This window comes from Antennarius striatus, chromosome 2 (assembly GCF_040054535.1).
Source record: "Antennarius striatus isolate MH-2024 chromosome 2, ASM4005453v1, whole genome shotgun sequence".
NCBI lineage: Eukaryota > Metazoa > Chordata > Actinopteri > Lophiiformes > Antennariidae > Antennarius > Antennarius striatus.
Window position 1 is genome coordinate 18941466 of NC_090777.1, and position 20459 is coordinate 18961924.

The window sequence follows — 20459 nt, forward strand, 5'->3', positions numbered from 1 at the left end:
GATGGAGGCTCTCTAACAGCTTTATGACACAGAGCTTACGCTGCCACTATCTCATGTTATGTGGAGCTGAACTGCAACGCCGAGCTGCTCTACACTGTTTAGAGGAGTCTGGGAACGTTGTGGTGTTTGGGTAACAAAACCAATCCACTTCTCTATTTCCAATCTCTTCATTTATTCAGAAACTGACATTGGAGAGATCCATCCTTTTCTTTTAGACAAGATGTTTTCAATCGTCTCGTTTCCAATCGCTTCTCCAACTGACGGGTCACATGCGTTGCTGGAGCCTATCCCAGCTTGCTATAGGTGAGAGGCATGGTACACTCCGGATTAAGACGCCAACTCATTTGCCACAAAAAACCCAAGCAGACACGAGGAGAACACACAAACTCCTCACAGAAAGGACGCAAACCCAGGCCCCTCTTTCTATGAGGCAACAGGCGCTACCCACTGCGACAACAAATTATTTCTGGTTTACTGCCACTGTCATTCTGCACTAAAATGGAAACTTTACTAAGAATCCTCACATGAAGCACACAAACTAAACATCCCAGTCATTGAGTAGAAACACAGTAATGACAGGCTGAGAAGTCAGAGTCTCACTTTGACACTCATTTAGACATCAAAGCCTCTGTCAGCCACAGGAATGCCACTTGGTCAGACGTACCCCCACGTCAAGACGGTTGAATATCTAACCTGACAAAAAGTTTTTCTTTTTGTCTAGTTTCTAGTTATTGTTTTGTTTTTTTAACTTTGCATCTTGAGGTTTTATTCACACTTTGTCAGGCTGTTTCTTGTGTTTTCTTCTTTCCGTTTTTTTGTCTGGCTGATCAGTGCGTCTCCTCCAAAGCCCCAGATAATGTTTTCATTAGCCCCCGCTAAATGTAATGCTACTTGACACAGTGTAAGTGATGGAGAGGCACTGTGACCTTTTTCCTCGTCTGCCAGGCTGTTGTTGAAGCTGTGGTTGTCAGCCGGCGCTGAGGAGGCAGAGAGGCACTGCTGAGAGCAGTCATTAAGCGGCGAGCAGAGCCGGCGCTCGCCACCACTCCACACTTTTGATCTGCACATTTCCATTAGATCTCACATCAGGACGCCTGCCTCCAACCCCCCCCCCCCTTAGCACCTGCGCCCCGCCATCCCCACCGGCCAAACCGCCTCACGAGGGAGGAGGCAGGAAAAGACTAGAATGTTCTGTTACCAACCTGACATCAACGTGCAAACACACGGTGACATCATAGTGATCTAGAGATAGAGTGACCGTTAGCTCCTCCGTTCTTAGCATCTGTGAACAGAAAAAAAGTAGGTTAACTTTCCTTTCCTATTACAACTGGTTTAAGTTTGCCATATTGAAATCCATTACTCAGTTTCCACGTGTGAAATATTTCCCGTTGCTGCAGAACAACCGCTGCGCTCGACCATAAAAGCATCGTAACTCACCCTGAAATTTGCAAAGGTTTCATTGAGATCAGGCGCTCTTAAAATGTTCCCAGCACTGCTTTGCATGATAAGGCTGAATGCCACAGTCACGGGTAGATATGAATTTCCCTGAGAGCCGCATAAAGGGAGTCTTAATTAAACAGGCCTCAGTTCACTGTGTCCAGTTTTCTGTCAAAGGAGTGACTTCATGTCAGAAACTCGTGAGATGAAGTAAAAATGAAGGAAACAACGACCTGTGATGTTTTGTTTTTTTTCTTTCTTACTCCAAGCAACAAAAAGCTAACAGTTCTGTGCTTCATGAGATAAAATAAAATGTGTAATTCCCTCTGCAGTTTTATTACAGCCGTCTGTAGTACCGTTCTCACACTGACTTTGTTCCAGTGTCGTCGCCTTGAATGAAGCAGCTTCAAACTAATGCTAATGTCTGTTTTGGTACATTTCAGTAGACGATGTTAAGCTGTGATTGAAAAGCCATTGATGCATTTTGAAGTGGAACACACTGACTAATTCATGTCAAATTTCTCGGCTGAAGTGGGGAAGGAAAACAATCAATAGCCATTAAACTCTGTGTTGAACACCAACATCAGACTGTTGACAGCTGCCCTCTGGGTTCTACAGATTACCAGTGACTTAGCACTCACCGACAATCACAGCACACCTTCACCAAATCAGCCGACGACGACTAACAAGGAAGAGTTCACTGTGAGGAGTAAGAGGGCTAAAACCCCGCAGGAAACGAGATAATCGTCCCTAACTGCTGGTTGTTCTGTGAATTATAAGAGGAGCCAGAAAGAAAGTGTTAATATGCAAAAGCTGCCTCAGCAAAGTGCTCTCAGATTCCTGATTGCATGTGTTAATGTTTCTGTTGGGTATTGATTTCCTGGCAGCCTTTTGTACAGTGGATTTATCCGGCTCGCCCGCCGGCGAGCGTGCTCCTCCGAATGTTTGATTAAAGTTCAATTGACTCTTCCAGTGAAGGGGCGAGGAGCCATTTCACTCCCTATTTGTAGCGCCGGAGCTCTGCCTGACACGTTCTTTTGTTCCCATTCAGGCTGCTGCCACCCAGGCAGCCACCAAAGCACTGATCCTAATATCCCTGCATTCAGTTTGCCTCCTCGCCTAATCCTAGGACAGACAGGACTGCAGCACAAACACGCCCGGCTAGATTCAAATCCTGGCATGAACTCCCCCCCCCCCCTGCTCCCTGGGCTTCAGTGGGGAAACACTCTGCTGACTGCTGATGTGCATTTTGCACATATTTTGTTCAACAGAACCACAAATATTTCACAGGGACCTTTCTTTACCTCCATCTAACTTTGAGCTTGAATTCCTTTGCTGTGACGAGCGACGCCTCGCCGTTGCGAATGCCTGCGTTTGTGTTCTCCACACATCGCGTCCAGGTTTTAAAACATTTGTTTTGTCGTTCCAGGGGGAGTTGATCACCTTCTACTACTACTGGAAGAAGACCCCCGAGGCGGCCAGCTGTCGAGCGCACCGCAGACACCGCCGTCAGCCCGTCTTCCGCCGCATCAAGACACGAACGGCTTCCACTCCTGTCAACACGCCCTCGCGCCCCCCTTCCAGCGAGTTCTGTACGTATATAGGTGACCTCGAGTGTAACTGGATACATTCTGGAATGATGTTTAGAATGTTGCATTGCGAGCTTCACTTCCTCTTCCAGTGGATCTGAGCTCCGCCAGCGAGGATGACTTTGACAGCGAAGACAGCGAACAGGAGCTGAAGGGCTACGCCTGCCGCCACTGCTTCACCACCAGTAAGATCTGCTTCCATTAACGCTCAGGTTCTATATGTGGGCGTCCTGATTAAGATCAGCGTGAGCCGACACAACGCTGTGCAGTGTGACAGATGGCATCAGAAGATGTCGGGGATAATTTCATCAAATCAGAAATGAGCCCACAGCTCGTTCGCTCCCTCATTATCCTTCCCCTCTCGCTACACAGCTGCACATCTGATCCCACATCACAAGACTGGTTAATAACACCGGCGTTACGTCGCTAACTCACACAGACACTGTATATTAGCATTAAATCAGATAAGACATGAAAAAGTACAGTTGATCTGATTGGATGTAGAACAGTAACTAACTGTAGTTACTTGAGGACATTTCGTATATTTTCACCTGTTGTTGTAGATCAGAGAGCGTTTTGACATGTTTGTACGCACCACCTACCAAAGTGTTGTATCACAATTCGAAATGACTTCCTCCAGCCTCCAAGGACTGGCACCACGGGGGCCGCGAGAACATCTTGCTGTGCACAGACTGCCGAATTCACTTCAAGAAGTACGGCGAGCTGCCCCCCATAGAGAAGCCCGTGGACCCGCCGCCATTTATGTTCAAACCTGTCAAAGAGGAAGAGGATGGACTCAGCGGGAAGCATAGCATGAGGACCCGACGGAACCGAGGCTCGGTACGTCCACGGCTCTGCTCTCTGGAGCTGAAGCCTGAGTGTTGTCGCTGCGCAAAAACTTCAGATCACTCACTGGAAGAAAGTATTGACGAGCTTTCCGTCATGATTTTGGTCATTTTTCCTGTCTGTTTTACCTCAAGGTCTGGTAGAAGTAATGATCGATGTCAATGTCGTTTATCGTCAGCAGATGTCGACGCTACGTAGTGGACGTAAGAAGCAGACAGCCAGTCCGGATGGCAGAGCCTCGCCCACCAACGAGGACTTGCGCTCCAGCGGACGAACTTCACCGAGTGCAGCCAGTACCGACAGCACCGACAGCAAAACAGACTCCTTGAAGAAGCCCAGCAAGGTAAACGCAGGCTGACGGCAGCCTCCTGTCCGTATGAACCCGTCTGTGTGAAATGTTCCCTCACGGCTCTGCTGCTTGGACTTTGCAGAAGATTAAAGAGGAGGCTCCTTCGCCGATGAAGAGCGCCAAACGGCAGCGAGAGAAGGGGGCCTCGGACACGGAGGAGCCCGAGAGGGCCGTCGCCAAGAAGTCCAAGACACAAGTGAGTGTTTGGACTGAAGTCGTGTGTTTCTTTGGAATGCACAGACTGAGTTTTGTGATTTTCACGCCTCTCTCTGCGGCGTTTAGGAGCTGAGTCGACCGGACTCGCCTTCAGAATGCGAGGGCGAAGGGGAAGGGGAGGGCGAGAGCTCTGACGGGCGCAGCATCAACGAGGAGCTCAGCAGCGACCCGAAAGATATCGACCAGGACAACCGGAGCTCCTCCCCCAGCATCCCCAGCCCCCGGGACAACGAGAGCGACTCGGACTCCTCCGCCCAGCAGCAGCAGCTCCTGCAGAGTCAGCATCCTCCGGTCATCCAGTGTCAGCCGGGCACCTCCGCCTCGGCACCGCCTCCACCTCCAACCTCAGCCCCCTCCCTGGTCCCACAGGTCTCCTCAGCGGTGGCCCCCGCCTCTCTACCTCCACAGCCTCTGCCCCAGGCCGGCCCCATGTCCCTCATCCAGGCAGGAGCGTCCCTCCACCCTCAAAGGCTTCCCTCCCCGCATTCGCCTCTGGCCCAGGCGCTACCTTCCGGACCCCCGGTCCCACCTCAGTCGCTACCCAGCTCACACCACGGACCCATGCCCCCCATGCCCCATCCGCTGCAGCCTGGACCCTCCCCACACCTGCCTCACCCCCACTCCATGCCTCCTCAGGGCTTCCCTGTGAGTCAGTCTCAGGTCACACCCCTGCCGATCCCCGGCCTATCACAGCAGAGGTCGCACACGCCCCCCTCCCAGGCTCAGTCGTCCTCTCAGAGTGGATCGCAGCCCCCCAGAGAGCAACCCTTACCCCCAGCCCCCATGTCCATGCCTCACATCAAGCCCCCGCCGACCACGCCCATCCCTCAGATACCAAACCCACAGTCCCACAAACACCCGCCCCACGTGTCGGCACCCCCGTTCCCTCAGATGCCTTCGAACCTGCCCCCGCCTCCTGCCCTCAAGCCCCTGAGCTCCTTATCGACCCACCACCCTCCATCGGCGCACCCACCTCCTCTTCAGCTCATGCCCCAGGGGCAGCAGCTCCAGCCCCCCCCAGCCCAGCCTCCGGTTCTCACTCAGTCCCAGAGCCTCCCTCCGTCAGCAAGCCATCAGCCCCCCCCAGCTCCTCCCCTGCCGCCCTCGGCAACAGCCTCACATCCCAATGGGCCGCCTCCGTCGCCGTTCTCTCACCCTTTCAGTACAGTTCTACCTCCAGCCGGGCCCCCCCCATCCTCATCAAACTCTCTGCCCAGCATACAGCCCCCACCTTCCTCCGCTCCATCCTCCTCCATCTCGATGCCACTTCCTGCCTCGGTCACCTGTGCGGGGCCGGGCCCGGCGCTCCCACCCGTTCACATTAAAGAGGAGCCTCTGGACGAGACGGAGGAACCAGAAAGCCCCCCACCCCCACAGAGAAGCCCCTCCCCAGAACCCACTGTCGTCAATACGCCCAGCCACGCCAGCCAATCAGCACGGTACGTGTACGAGCACCAGTCCATCACGCCGTCCGTCAGAGAGGTCAGGATCAACAACACATCACCAGCTGTTAGTCAGCAGCGGTGTGAGCGGGTCACTCTCCCCCTGGCGCCGTTTGATGACAGTATTTTCAATCCGGTGTGTCTTATATATGAAATTAATTCTAAACAGTCCATTAAAGGTGCGCCTCATAATCCAGTGCGCCTCATAGTGCAGAAAATACAGTTGTTCAACAAATAGAGCCTCTTCAAACAAACTCTAAGGTTCGAATGTGAGAATCAAATCAAACGTCTTCAGCAGAGCAGGAATCCAAGGCCACAATTAGCCCTGAGCTGTGATTGGCTGGTTATTACTGGGGCTGGAGATTAATTACAGTGAGATGTGAGCGAACTGAGGCATCTAAATATGAATATTTGCAGTTGCCTGACGCTGGTGTGGCTCACAGAGTGCCAATGAATAGAAATGAGGATTTCAATAACAGTTAATGTAGCTGCACAAGGTCCCGCCGAGGGAACGTGTTTCCCTTTGAATAATGGAGCAGTGTAAGCTAATACCGACTGTCTATTCATCTAACGCAACGCCATCCGCTGATGAGAGAATTAACGAAGAACTGGTTTTTAATGTTTAATATTAATAAAAATGTGTGATTGTAGCTCAGATTGGAACAGTTTTTGATTTCAGAACAGAACCAGCGGTTCTTTTCAGAGGAATTTTAAACGTTACTTCTCTTCAATGACTGCAGGTTCTACAAGCACCTGGACAGAGGTTACAACTCCTGTGCTCGGACAGATTTCTACTTCACACCTCTGGCTTCGTCCAAACTTGCCAAGAAGCGAGAGGACGCTCTGGAGAAAGCCAAGAGGGAAGCAGAGCAGAAAGTCAGGGAAGAGAAGGAGCGGGAGAGAGAGAGGGAAAAGGAGCGAGAGAGGGAGCGCGAGCGAGAGAAGGAAATGGAGCGAGCAGCGGTGAGGGGCTCCACCCGTCTGTCTCATTTGACAGCTGTTAAGTTTAAAAAGATAAAACTTCGTAAAAACGTGTTTTTTCCCTCCACAGAAAGCGTCCAGTTCCTCTCACGAGGGTAGGATGGGCGACCCTCAGATGGCCGGCCCCACCCACATGCGCCCACCCTTCGACGGCCCCCCCACCACCATCGCGGCCGTGCCTCCGTACATCGGCCCTGACACCCCTGCCCTGCGCACCCTGAGCGAGTACGCCCGCCCCCACGTCATGTCGCCCACCAATCGAAACCACCCCTTCTTCGTGTCCCTGAACCCGGCGGACCCCCTGCTGGCGTACCACATGCCCAGCCTCTACAACGCCGACCCCGCCATGAGGGAGAGGGAGCTGCGGGAGCGGGAGATGCGAGAGAGGGAGATCCGGGAGCGGGAGCTGAGAGAGAGGATGAAACCCGGCTTCGAGGTTAAGCCCCCAGAGATGGACGCGCTTCACCCCTCCACCAACCCCATGGAGCACTTCGCCCGACACGGCGCCATCACGTTGCCCCCCATGGCCGGTCCTCACCCGTTCGCCTCCTTGCATCCCGGCCTGAACCCGTTGGAACGCGAGCGGCTGGCGCTGGCCGGGACCCAGCTGAGGCCAGACATGAGCTACTCGGAGCGGCTGGCTGCAGAGAGGCTCCACGCCGAGAGGATGGCGACGGTGGCCAATGACCCCATTGCCCGGCTGCAGATGTTCAACGTCACCCCCCACCACCACCAGCACTCGCACATCCACTCCCATCTGCACCTCCACCAGCAGGACCCCCTCCACCAAGGTAACAGAAAGCCCTGCTCGTATTTAAATGTCTGCATCAATGTTAAAATGACATTTTTTCAAGAAGCTAATGCTAATATTTATGACGGGGAAACGGTAATCAATCAATCTCATTTATTTTTGTGTAAACAGTTGTTATTTGTGCATCCTTATAGATGTATTCCCCATCTTTTTAATACTGTATTATATGTATTTTAATATGAATATTATAACCTCATTGTACAAATGTTTTATTGTGTGATAATGATGATATTTTGTCTTATTTTCTAATTCTGTATTATAAACATATAAAAGAACAAAGATTGTTAATGTATTATTAATTGGTAGTGGACCAAGGGTAGAACCTTGAGGAACTCCTTGAAATATGAGCTAAATCACTGCATTTATTATTTATGACGGGATGACGTGAAGCGGTGTAACACAAATGTCTGCTGCATGAACTGTCTGATGTTTTGTGATGAGTGTACCTTGAATCTAAGACTCTGACCCCCAGAAGGTGGTGGTGAATGTCTTGTGTGTCCTCCAGGTTCGGGGGCCCATCCCCTGGCAGTGGACCCGCTGGCAGCTGGACCCCATCTGGCCCGTTTCCCTTACCCCCCCGGCGCCATCCCCAACCCGCTCATAGGACAGCCGCCGCACGAACACGAGATGCTGCGTCACCCGGTGTTCGGTACGCCCTCACCCTATCGACGACTTCACGTTCCACCGATCAATCCATCCCCTCAGACTGACCAGATTTTCTGTTTGTGCCTCCTGTAGGTACTCCATACCCCCGGGAGCTACAAGGAGGGCTGCCCCCGCCCATGTCTGCAGCTCACCAGCTGCAGGCGATGCACGCCCAATCAGCGGAGCTCCAGAGGCTGGCGATGGAGCAGCAATGGCTCCACGGACACCACCACATGCACGGAGGACCCCTGCCCGGCCAGGAGGACTACTACAGGTCAGAGGAGCCGCAGGGATTAGGAGGAACACAGTCAGATGGATGGAGTGTGTGTGTGTGTGTGTGTGTGTGTGTGTGTGTGTGTGCCTTTGACATAACAGCGAACATTAAATATGGACGTGTTGTTTGCGTTTCAGCCGCCTGAAGAAGGAAAGCGACAAACAGCTGTAAGCCGCCGAGGGAAGAAGCGACCGACACGCGCAGGACAAAGGAAGTTGTTACAGATTTGTTCCGTTTTGAAGAACAGAAAAAAAAGGCCAAGTGGATCATCTGACAGAACTTCTGACGTTTGGTTTCTGTTCCCGTCGAGGACTTTTTTTTTTTTTAGTTATTATTTTTTCAAAACATTGACACTTAAAGACATCTTTGGTATATAGCCAGTAGTGACAACGTCCTCAAGACTCCTGCATGACAAGCTTCCCTGACTTTTTTTTTTGTAGGTGCTAGAACAACACACTGTGCTTATCCCAAAAAAAAAAAAGAGAAATAAAAATCACAAAAAAAAAGATGAGATCGGTCAGGCCGTTTATGGAAAAATAACAAGTGCTATCTTAAATTCAACATTTATTTTAATACATTGTTGGAGGTTTTTCATAATTTTAAGAAAAGCTACAGCATGGCGTTTTTGAGTCTGTAAATAGTATATATAAACATATAATTATTATAATTATTATTATTACTAGTTGTGGACTCCAAACCAAGTTGTTTCAGCCTCCAATTGTTTTGAAGCATTATCCCTTGTTTCAAAGGGGAGCACCATGGCATTATATATATGAGCAGTTTCTGAGAGAGTTGTGGTTCAGTTGTGACGTTCCTCTGACATCACTGTGCTAGACTTAGTCCCACGTACGCCAGACCATAGACCTGTTCCCCCCCACATCCCTTCATAGCACATCTTTGACACGCACCAGGTTGTCAGAATGTGTAAACTCAAAAGTCTTGAGTAAATGCTCTGAAACACTTGAAAAATGTGACGCGGCAGTCACTGAGGTTTCTGTGGAGTGCACACTGAAGCCATGAATTAATAAAAAAAAATGAAAAAAAATATTTGCACTGATTATATCGTTGCGCTCCACTCAACTGGTTTTTAAACTTTTTGCTTAAAATCGATATTTAATTCTACAGACTAAGAATGATTCTGTTTTACTTTATTTTTCCAGCTAATGATTTTAGAAATGGTTTTAAAAACGCGGTTGTGGGCACCAGAAACATATTTGGCTGAACTGCAGAAACTTGCTTTTATTTTTAAAAATGATCAGGACCTAATTCCTAACTATGAGCTTAGGGGGACTTGGGGATTGTTTTACACGAGTGTCTGGTGGTGAGTCAGTGCCAGTTGTGTAGCCGTGTCACCTTTGCTTTATCTGCTCCATTCACCAACATTTGTTGCTGGGTTGAGTCAACCCCCCCCCATAGGCTGTAATAATGTTCACTGTGACACTAGAGGGGGGCGGGGGGGCTGGCAACACATGACAGCCTGCGTGGGGGGTGGGGCGTTGATGCTTGTGAGTATGTTTGTGTTTTCTTCATTGATTTCTTCTGCCTTGGTTCATTTAGGTGTTTGTGTGTTTGCCACTGATTGTTAAGAGTGACCTGTCACAACAGTGCATTTGCCTATGTTTTTATTTTATTGTAGCCTTCACATTTTTTTTGCCAGTGCACAATTATTATTATTATTATTATTAAGACACTCTGGCCATTTTGATTTCTTTTAACCAAGTAAAGAAAATCTACTTCCAGCTCAAAGCGACCACTTCTGTTCATGGAGCACTGTAACTCACATTCAAACACTTGTCATTCATTCAAACCCCCTTTTTAGAAATAAAAAAAAATTAAACCTGACAAGAACCTGTCACTCTGTCTCACCATCTCCAGCTGACTCCTGTCTCTCTGACAATGAGCTCCTCATCATCACCTTCGCCTTGTTTCCTGATGATTCCCTTGCCTTTTCCCTCCCTCTTTTGTGTCTCCAGAACCTTTGATGTTAAGTGTTGTCAATGGTTTAGCTTCTTGTTTCAAGGCGGCAATAGCAGAATGTAAATTCTGACTGCTAAGATTTATATATATACTGGTATCTTGAAGCTTATTGTATATACGAGTAGTCGCCATGGGATGACACAATGTAAACAAAAAGTAGAAATAATAAAAATTGTGAGTCCTGTGTTCTCTCCATTTGAGTATTTTGTAATTTTTTTGAAAAATTTGTGGAATTAAAAATAAACGACTAAGTTACACCACAGGACACGACTTCATTGTTTTTGTGCTTCTGATGCGTACGTGAATCCTTTTTCTTTGCTTGTAAATACATTTATTTTCTAAGCAGTGTATTAAATCCCACCTGCTGTGAGACAGTTTTAATTACTCGCTACTTATTTGCAGCGGATAATTAAAAATGCTCTTAATTCCATCTATTTTTACTTGTGTAACATGTGAATCTCCAGCTGAGCAGAGGGACTGAAGCTCGATCTGTTCTGGTGATACTCGTGTATGAAATTCACACTTAAATAATGTTTTGCTTGACAGGAGATTTGAGCCTCACAATATATATATATATTTTTTTTAAGCCTTCCATTTTCACCTCAGCAGCAGGTACTGAATCTCAACTCTTGGCTGCTATGGTCTAATGGCATCAAAACAAAGCAAAGCCAAAAGGAACATTTAACAGCGGCTGAGGCGCTGCTATCAGTGAGTCGTTTCCTCCTGTGTGTGTGGGGAGTGACAAACCAGCAATCTGTGACGCCGCGCCGCATTGAAGGATGTCGGTTTGAGAGGAGCTATTATCCCACTGCTGCTCTCTGAAATGATGCCCCGTCCTCAGGAACATCAGGGCTCTTCGGTTGCTCTATCCCGAGGCTGTCATGTGACAGCCGCCCGCGTGAGGAGGTGCTGCTTCTTGTTTCCTGCTCGCCTTCACCTTCTCATAAGACACAACAAGACGTCAGAACCGAGCAGAGCTGGGCTGGTTGAATAATTCATCTCCCCTCCTCCACGGCGGCGATGGAGCGACTGTGACTTGTGTCAACTCAAATCCTTCTCATAACACTGTGTGTACGCCTCAGGCAGCCTCACAGGGATGCACAGCCTCATAAAATCTGCTCTTTCTGTCTAAATAGCAATATGCCGTCCGCCGCTCCTGCAGTATTACTGTGTCTGCTGCAGCAGGTCTCCGACACGGAGCCTCATCATCTCCTCCTGTCTCTTTTGCCTTTCACTCCGCTGGGCCTCTGCCTGCTGCAGAGAGGAGCCTACATACCATTAGTGCATTCAGTTGGAAGGTAGCTGAGCGCCTGTGGCTGGATGTTGTGTGGCTGCGCTGCAGCTGAACTGGACCCTGTTTATCTAGAAATGAGCTGTGTTGACACAAAGCAAACCTGCAGTTGGTTGCTCATCCGCTCTCGGATTCAGACACACCAGAGACTTAGTTCTAGACATTTCACATGTCTGCTATTCTCCCAGAACTCATCGACCTATTTGTAGTTTTAGGCTCTTGATACAGAAATGTCACGGGTTTGTTTTTTTTCCTCCTCCATTCAGATGAAGGACCTATTCTTAAAATGTGACCTGGAGGCTGCGGGAATAGTTCTGGAAATGTTTGACTTATAAATCCTACATGATGCAGTTGAAAGAAAAATATCCAACCCCATTATGAATGTTTTAGCTACATCAGCTGTTTGCAATAAATGAGACATTAATAGCTAAACCATACTATATTTTTCCAACGGGGGGTTGGATAAAGCTGCTTCTATTTGTGCGTTTATTCTTGAACAGCATAGCCTTTATTTTGAAGTGGAGAGTAGACAACATTTGTGATTGGTTGGGTCCTGATCCTGGGGTGTGGAGAACCTCCCATCACACTGGAGCAACATATTAACAACCAGGCAGCCTCCTTTTATTTGCTCCTACATTATTACAGGAGACATTTTATGTTGTTGTGCAAAGCAGCCAGTGTGTCAGTGATAATCTGCCTGCCACAAACCTGAGACCATACTAAAATCTTATGAAAGTAGTTTTAAGCATGAATTTTTCTCCCTTTTTTTTGCTCCTAAAACTAACAGCAGGTCTACCTTAAAACATCTCGGTTATGATGCTGCGTTTATTAAAGCTCGGGTTGCTGGGCGATGCAACGATAATCAGTCATGAGCAAAACAAGCATCCTGTGTAAAAACTCAGTAAATCAAGCACAGCTGTAGGAATTAGATGTATGCAAATGAAGGCAATTAAACACATTTATAATGCAGATGGATGCATCTAAAACATGCATTTAAAGACAGGGTTCTACCTGCTTTTCACACATTTGAATATGATTATCAAAGAAGCAACAAAAAGGAGTCAAAGCAAGTAGAACAAGTTCACCTAGAGCACCGACCTGGAGAACAAACTTTTAAGGTCTGATGTTTGTTAAAATGCTGCTTTCAAACAGGACGGAATAAAAATAGAAATGGAATAAAAATCGTTTCTGTATTTATCACAAAGCGACAAACCTGCTGCTTTGTGGAAGACAAAAACCTCTAGTAGATTTAATTGCCCTTGTAATTTCTCCCCCCAGCTGTCATCATTCCCTGCTCCAGTTTGGTGATTATGTGAAGAATTGTGCAGTAGAGTGTCTCACAGGTCACAGGTGAGCTGTGGTTCTGAACAGATGATGGAGCAGGAGAGGATGTCGGGCCGAGACACATTCAGAGAGTTTTAATCCAACATACATTTATAAGGTTATGTTGTGTTGGGATCACATAGTTTGCAGCCAGTTCAAACCCAGAGAAATCAGTTGAAGTCATTTGACCTAAGATGAGTGTTTCCTTTGCTCACCAATGGCTTTTAACCAACATTTTATTTAATTATTATGTCCTGAAGACAAAAGAATAACCCGTTTATGCATTCATGTCTTTTGCACACACAGTCACTGCATTGATATCGTCATAAAAACAAAGTGAAACAGGCACCTATGCAGTCAGAGACTGCAACACCCCGCGACACCCCTGAATTCAAAATTTTACCCTGACCTACTTGCATAGGTCAGAGATCAAAGCTAGTGCTCTGACCTACTGTCATAGATCAAAGCACTAGCTCTGATCTATGGTCTCACTGGCCTTCTCCCTCGTCTTTCTATCTTATCCAGTTCCTGAGTATACAAAAGTTAAAATTTGACCTTGACATAGTTTTTTCAAGGTCAAGGTCATCATTTCATCTTCATCCCCTTTGCTACCCGAGTAATGTGCTTTTTGTTTCATCTTTCTATCTGCAACGGTTGCAAAGATATTTGGTGGACAAACGAATGGACGAACGGATGAAGACACAACGGATGAACGATTACAATACAATACATCACCGCGTTGAAGCGGGATGTAACAACACTACAGATTATCAGCTGTTAACATTCAGGTTGGTGTGTTCCATCCTAGAGATCAAAATGTCACGGATGTGTTCGCCGGTGGAGTCCATTCTGGTTTGAACGCCTCGAGTCGCGTCACTGAGCTCTCTGCTGATGGTGTTGTTGATGTCTTAACAACATACCTGTGTGGTAAATCCAGGCCGCCTGTAATTATGAACGAGAACTATCAGGATTACCGATATGATCCAACCAAAAACATCACAGCTGAACGAGTCCTGGAAGCGACCTGCAAGCAACACGACTCAAACCTTCAAACATCAGCTCCTCCACAGACCCTACGGCCCTGCATACCACGGCATAATATTTCATGTCCAAGAGAGGCCTGACATTCAGATCCGCCCCTTAATGTTTAATCCCTGCTGTAATGACTTTCCCAGTGCGTGTGTGTCAGTTAATCTCTACGTATGTGTTTGACTCGCTGCCTGCTGAGCCTTTGCTGCTCCCATGGTTCTAATGATATCCCGCTTTACATTCCTGTCGTACACGATCTGGAGTCGCCCTCGTCTGCACCGACAGATCAGCCCGCTGCAGCCACCGGCCGGCCCGAGCGTTCATAATCCACTTCCAGCACACTCACACACCCTGGAGATGCTTTCGCTGACACTCAGCCCAAACCTCACACACTGTGCCTCTCGCTCTTCCACACTTCTGGTTCCATTGTGTGGAACTGGAGAACATCCTGTGGCCCACGTCATAGGAACTCTTTGTTCAATAAAGCATGCCAGGTTTGGTTCCTTGCTGGCAGAGGATAGACAAAGCAAAGCTCACATGCCAGACTTCCAGGCTCCTCTTTAATGTGTTGTCATAAAACATGCAGCTGGCAGAGACTTTATGTTCGCTGGGACTCTGTGCTGCTGCAGCGTTCTGAGCCGGGGTTTTACCCGTCCAACTGTCCTCACACACGTTTCTTTCTTCGGTGTCTGTGCGTCGTCAGAGTCACATCGACCTGACATGTCAGCTTCTATACAGCTCAACATATTAACTCACTGCTCAGCCAGTGGAAAATCTGAGATAATCAGGAGACTGCTAGTCTACAAAAACGTCCTCCATGTCTCTACAAAACGTGGAGACGGTGGGAGGATGGTGGGTCCTTTGGAAATTCAGATTTGTTTTTCAGTTGAAAGCGAGACTTCAGGCTCTTGGCTGATTTTCTTCTCCTCTACTTCAAGGGACAGAAAGCTTGAGTTTCGTTAACTGGATGTCTGCGTGCCTCCATGCAGCTTAACCCTGATCCATTAAATGTGTCGTCAAAATGATTCTTAACCTGTCCTTCACATTCAGAATCATGCAGGAATGTCCGACACCCAATCGGATCCCGTCGCCTGTTGTACATAAACCTGTTTGCTGGTGAAATGATCCAATCAGCTGCTTTCAGAAACAGGAACTTCACATTTCATTCCATCAGACAGACGCCGTTCAAAAAAACCCCACAGTCAGCCGAAACTAATAAAAGGCTTCATATTAAGATTCAGTAAGTGAAGAGAATAGGATAATATATAGTAAAAAGCATATTAGCATCATGAAAGATCAATAAAAGCTTCATAAACAACGTTATTGTTTGATTAAAAGACATTTATCAACATTTAAAGAAGCTTGTTAGCATTTTATAGGCCACATTATAAAGTTCAGCTTCTTTTTATTAACAGTTATTATCATTCTTGAGGAAAATCATATAAACTGTAAATGAGTTCCTTAAAACTGGTAACAAATGTGATTTAATTAAAGCAATATGCTTGATTACGGTGTCATTATTAACCCAATAGTTTCATTAATCCATAGTAACATTAGTAAGAGACACACAACATGAATACAAACGCTCTAGTTTGTCACACATTCACTAGTTCTACTAAAGAGGTTCTCCTGTCAGCGTTTGTTGGCTGGTTTTGTTCGCAGGTGTTTGAACCCAACAAACAAAGAACTGGAATTGTATTCAACGAATTCCAAACACAACATTTCTGTTCTTTTTCCTGCTTTAAATGAGTCGAAGCAGAAACATCTCAGACTCCAAATACACACACAAATAGCTTCATACTCTCTAATTGATTTGACAAATGTGTTTGAATCGTTACTGAGCATTGCCCAGCATGGAGATAATCCACACACCTGACAGGTGTAGCACGCCAAGATGCTGAACAAACAACATGGTTATTGCACAGGTGCATGATGGGATGGTTATAATGAAAGCCCGCTCTAAGACACAATGTCCTGCATGCTGACTGCAGGAACGTCTGAATGTTAATTCCTCCACCATGAGCCGTTTTAACGTCATTTCCAAGAATTTCCAAGCAGCCGCACAACCACAGGCCACATGTGACCTCGCCAGCATCGGACCGCCGCATCCGGCTTCTCCGCTTGCATGATTGACTTAGACAAGCCACCCAAACAGCTGAGGCAAAAGTTGGACGAGTAACCAAAGCATCGCTGCACAGACAGAAACCAACAGAGGGACGGCCAACTCCATCTACTGCTATCCTCACCGTATACAACACGGTTAGCACTGTGGTTCGTTTTCATGAAGGGCGCCATGATGCACAGCTCCAACCTGCGAAGACCCACGCACAAGTCCTGCAAGCTGAAAACATCCCAAGTCTTTGCAAAACTTATCAAGTATGTCGTCCATTGCACTTCTTCAATGGATGACATATTTCAGGACACTCTGGGTCAGCATGGTCGACCATGCTGACCCAGAGCTCCATGCAGATGAACTCCATGCAAATAAGATGCTGTGTAAACACTACATGTAGGTGAATTCAGCCTGACAGTACATTGTGAAGAAGCCTTTCCTGGTGAGCGGCTTGAAGCACCACTGGGTGATAATGAGCTCTCATCAGGCCCACGATGAACCACGCCCGTGGAGCGGATCATGCCTTTGCGTTGACGACTTGTGAAGACGGAGCCTCCCTTACCGTTAGCAGCGTCTCTGCCGTTGTGTTGTGCAGTAAATCCTCACGTTTTATTGGGCTCATCCCACCGCTCACCTGTGTTCATTGTGTTCAATCTGTGTCTCAATACGCCTCACCTGACAGGTGGATGGACAGTCTCCACCGAGGACCAATGTTCGCCAACAATGATGAAAACAAATCTATGGACAAATCATGCAGGAATCATGGTGCCGACAAACCAGGTTTGACCCTGACCTGAAACACGGGCTGTGGCTTTATAAAGCCTGCTTGTCTCAGGGTAGCAACAACACCAGAGCTAAATAAATCACAGCCGTGGAATGACTTACACTCCCCTGCAATTTCCTCTGCTATCATCAGTCTGGGGGCTGCGACTGATGGCATGCTGTCAGTCGCCTGCTACCTAGGAGTAACCTAATATTGGCTGCCTGAGCAGTGTGGAAGAGAGTCCGCCTCGCCTCGTGTTGTTCTAGGCAACAAAGGAAAAGACGATCGGCTACAGTTTTCAGGGTGGGGCTGCACACAGCGGCCAGGGGCCAGGAGACACAGGTAGCACCCTGACCTTGTGTTTGTATAATGGCTCTATCTGTGATAGATGTCGTTGTCAGTGCATTCACCCGCTGCACCGTGGGGCTGTCCACTCGGCCTGACGCAGATGGATTGGCCTTTGTTTTTCCCTTCTCCTCCGTTGTGTAATTAATCTTCAGCACGAGTCCATCCAACACAGTGCAGTGTGACTGTGGGCTGCTGGCCAACACACACACACACACACACACACACACACACACACATACACACACACCCGAGGGAGGGCTGAGGCTGGCCTTCAAGACCCAGAGGACAGACACCACCTCGGAGATGGTAAGAGACGATGCTTGAACGCCCCCAGCCTCCTCGACCAGCTTGGTTATCCAAAAAAGAAGCGGTATTTGTCTCTGCCACAGAGGACGATTTGTCTCCGATGGAAACAGCATCGGTGTGAAGATTCATCCGTACCGGAACTCTCCAGGACCGCTGTCAGGACAGATTTTACTACGGATGTTCTCTACCTATCAAATGTCTTCCGCCCCATTTCACTAGATAATAAGTCTGTTTGCTAAAATGGCTTAAAGCAAATGGAACGTCTGCACTGTTGTTTTCTGTGTTCTGTTTGAATTCATCGGTGTGATGATGGTGAAGTGGCCGATTACAGTGGTAGGGATTGGTTCAACAGAGGACACACTCTTGTCTCTCAGCCATGAAAGCAAACATGACAATCTATAATCCTAATAATGGAGTTTGTCCATCTATTTAACATTTTGATATGATCATTATAACAGGAGGAAGCTACAGTGTTCAGAACACAGTCACCACTGCAGCAGAGCGCTCATCATTTGTGTTTATGAGCGTTTCCATCAGAGGCTCGTGTGAGTGAGTGAGTGAGTAATGTGTTCCTTGATGGAGTTGTGTGTTTGTTTTTAAGGTAAAATGTTCTGATGCTGTAGGCTGAACATTTTGTTTTATGCTCAAGAATCAATAACATAATATTAAAAGTCATGAAAACATCAGGCTGTCACATTTATTCTGTCACAGTAATTCCAGCTGGATTATAGCGCCGCATTAACATTTTCTATGGAATGTAATGAAATGGCTGATATCTTTGTAATAATACAAATTAATAAAGCATTTGTGTGAGCCAGATTTGTGCAGAGCTTGAGTGGAAAATTGTCCTTTGGGTGCAGGTGTGGGCTGCATATCAGAGGTTGTGGTTAATCCCTTGATGTGGAGCTCTTCACCAGCTGAGAGCAATGAGGTTATGGATGAACTGAAACCTCCCAGAGATGAAGGTGTGAAGCAAACCCAGGCAAATCACTGAGGCTTGAAACGAGTCGAACTGAGACAAATTATTTTTTAGCAAGAGGGGAAAGACTGCATAAAGCTGTGCTTTATTACTGTGCAGGGGGACAGGTCCGTTTAATGAGGCGATGGCAAACCTGGAAATAAATAGTGTTGTGATATTCTGCAGAACAGCAAATACAAGCACAGGGAGCCATTCAGCTTCAGAGTCTGAGCCTCAAGACTGCAGAGCAAATTTAGTGTTTGTTCACTAAATGATGCAGCCTGGTGATAATCACCACATTGATAATTAATTCTCCTTTAAAAGCACCTTGTAGACTAAACTGAGTGCATTTTCTTCTGCAGTCTAGACTGTATCCTTTATGTCATGTCGACATTCGTCTCTCTATGTGACGGACTGACATAGCAGAAGCGACCCGACGTACATTTAATGAAAATACATGGTTTCACTGTCGCAAACAGAGGAGGCACATGAAGACTATCTGTGTTAGCGTTAAACATTTCTGTGGTGCAGCCCCCGGGGTGGTGAGGGGACTGTACATGGTTTAGTGGACCCCCCCCCCCCCCTCACGTAAGCCCTCCACTCTGGTGGCTGGCTGCAGATTTAATGGGTTTAGCAGCTGTTGAGGAAAAGCAGTGAGGGCTTGTGGCATATGCTCTGGTTAGAACAAAGAGGGGTGAGCACAGCACACAAGATCCAAAGGCCTGAGCTGAGCACAGAACCACCACAGGGGCAGAACCCAACCGGCAACCTGGTCCACAGCTTGTGTTCAATGGATTTCCTGTTAATGCATTGTGATGGTTACTGAATGATCTTATTTGTGCTTTTTGTTCAGTTACTCCAAGGCTTACAAAGGAATATTGTATTTTTGAGGCGTAATTAGGTGTACAGTATACTTTCAGTGTTTAATTTCTATTTATTGTGCAAAGCTTCACAGTGAGAATGTTAATTCATGAAACGAATGCGGAGGAGGGTGTACTTGATGAGACCTCTAAAGGCACTTGACAAGGCCTCCCTCTTCAGGAGCAGCTCCAACACATCTGCTTTCCATGTGCTTCCTGGCATTACTGGATGAACAGTGGTGCAGAGCGCCCTCTAGTGTGAGCAGACATGAACGACGATGAGGAAACGTTCACCCGTGTCATTTATTTATTTTAATGTACATCCAGTAAATAGTTATGTAAAATAAAATTTTGTAATATGTAAAAAATTTTTTTGATTTTCCAAATAATATTTCTATTTTTCTATCAAATGAGTAAAACTCTGTCCTTTGAATTTTGTGCCTGCAGTGTCTTTTTTTATTTACTTCATTTGGTGAGGTGCAAAATTGATTCACATGTCAAAGTTAATTAACACCATACATATGTGATCACAAATGGCTTTGGTTAACAACATTTACTGTAAAATTTCCCAATGACTCCCCACTAATATTACACACAGTACAGTACTTACTGCACGTACCTGTATGTCAGCCTGTGACAGCCTGTGCAGACATATCTGCCCTCCCCAGGCTGGTTACTCACACTCACAGACTGATGTAAGTTTTATTGTAGTTTGTACAGTTGCTCTATGTATATATGAGCTTCAATAGGCAGCATGTGCAAACAGTGATAATGTTGTGTTTGTGCAGTGTGTGTTGCTCAGTTCCCCTGTTAGCAAACATGTTGTGGGGCAGTGCTCTCCCACTCAGTGCTGACAGAATAAGCTCAGTGATTGCAGTCAAGTGTGGCGAGTTTACCCACC

The 20459-nt window shown here is 47.1% G+C and overlaps 1 protein-coding gene across 6 annotated transcripts in view; it reads left to right on the forward strand.

Moving 5' to 3' along the window:
• Positions 1-10824, forward strand: part of rerea (arginine-glutamic acid dipeptide (RE) repeats a) — a 123775-nt gene extending 112951 nt beyond the window's left edge. For 4 of the 6 annotated variants that reach the window (XM_068323668.1, XM_068323661.1, XM_068323685.1 and 1 more), the window contains 11 exons: positions 2867-3029; positions 3119-3211; positions 3667-3866; positions 4054-4215; positions 4304-4417; positions 4504-5876; positions 6620-6842; positions 6931-7651; positions 8147-8320; positions 8410-8590; positions 8728-10824. In XM_068323668.1, coding sequence (XP_068179769.1) covers positions 2867-3029; positions 3119-3211; positions 3667-3866; positions 4054-4215; positions 4304-4417; positions 4504-5876; positions 6620-6842; positions 6931-7651; positions 8147-8320; positions 8410-8590; positions 8728-8761 — 3438 coding nt within the window. In that variant the 3' untranslated portion in view covers positions 8762-10824. The remainder of the gene's footprint in view (positions 1-2866; positions 3030-3118; positions 3212-3666; positions 3867-4053; positions 4216-4303; positions 4418-4503; positions 5877-6619; positions 6843-6930; positions 7652-8146; positions 8321-8409; positions 8591-8727) is intronic. The other 2 variants (XM_068323677.1, XM_068323700.1) reach the window with 1 other exon arrangement.
• The last annotated feature ends 9635 nt before the right edge of the window (positions 10825-20459 follow it).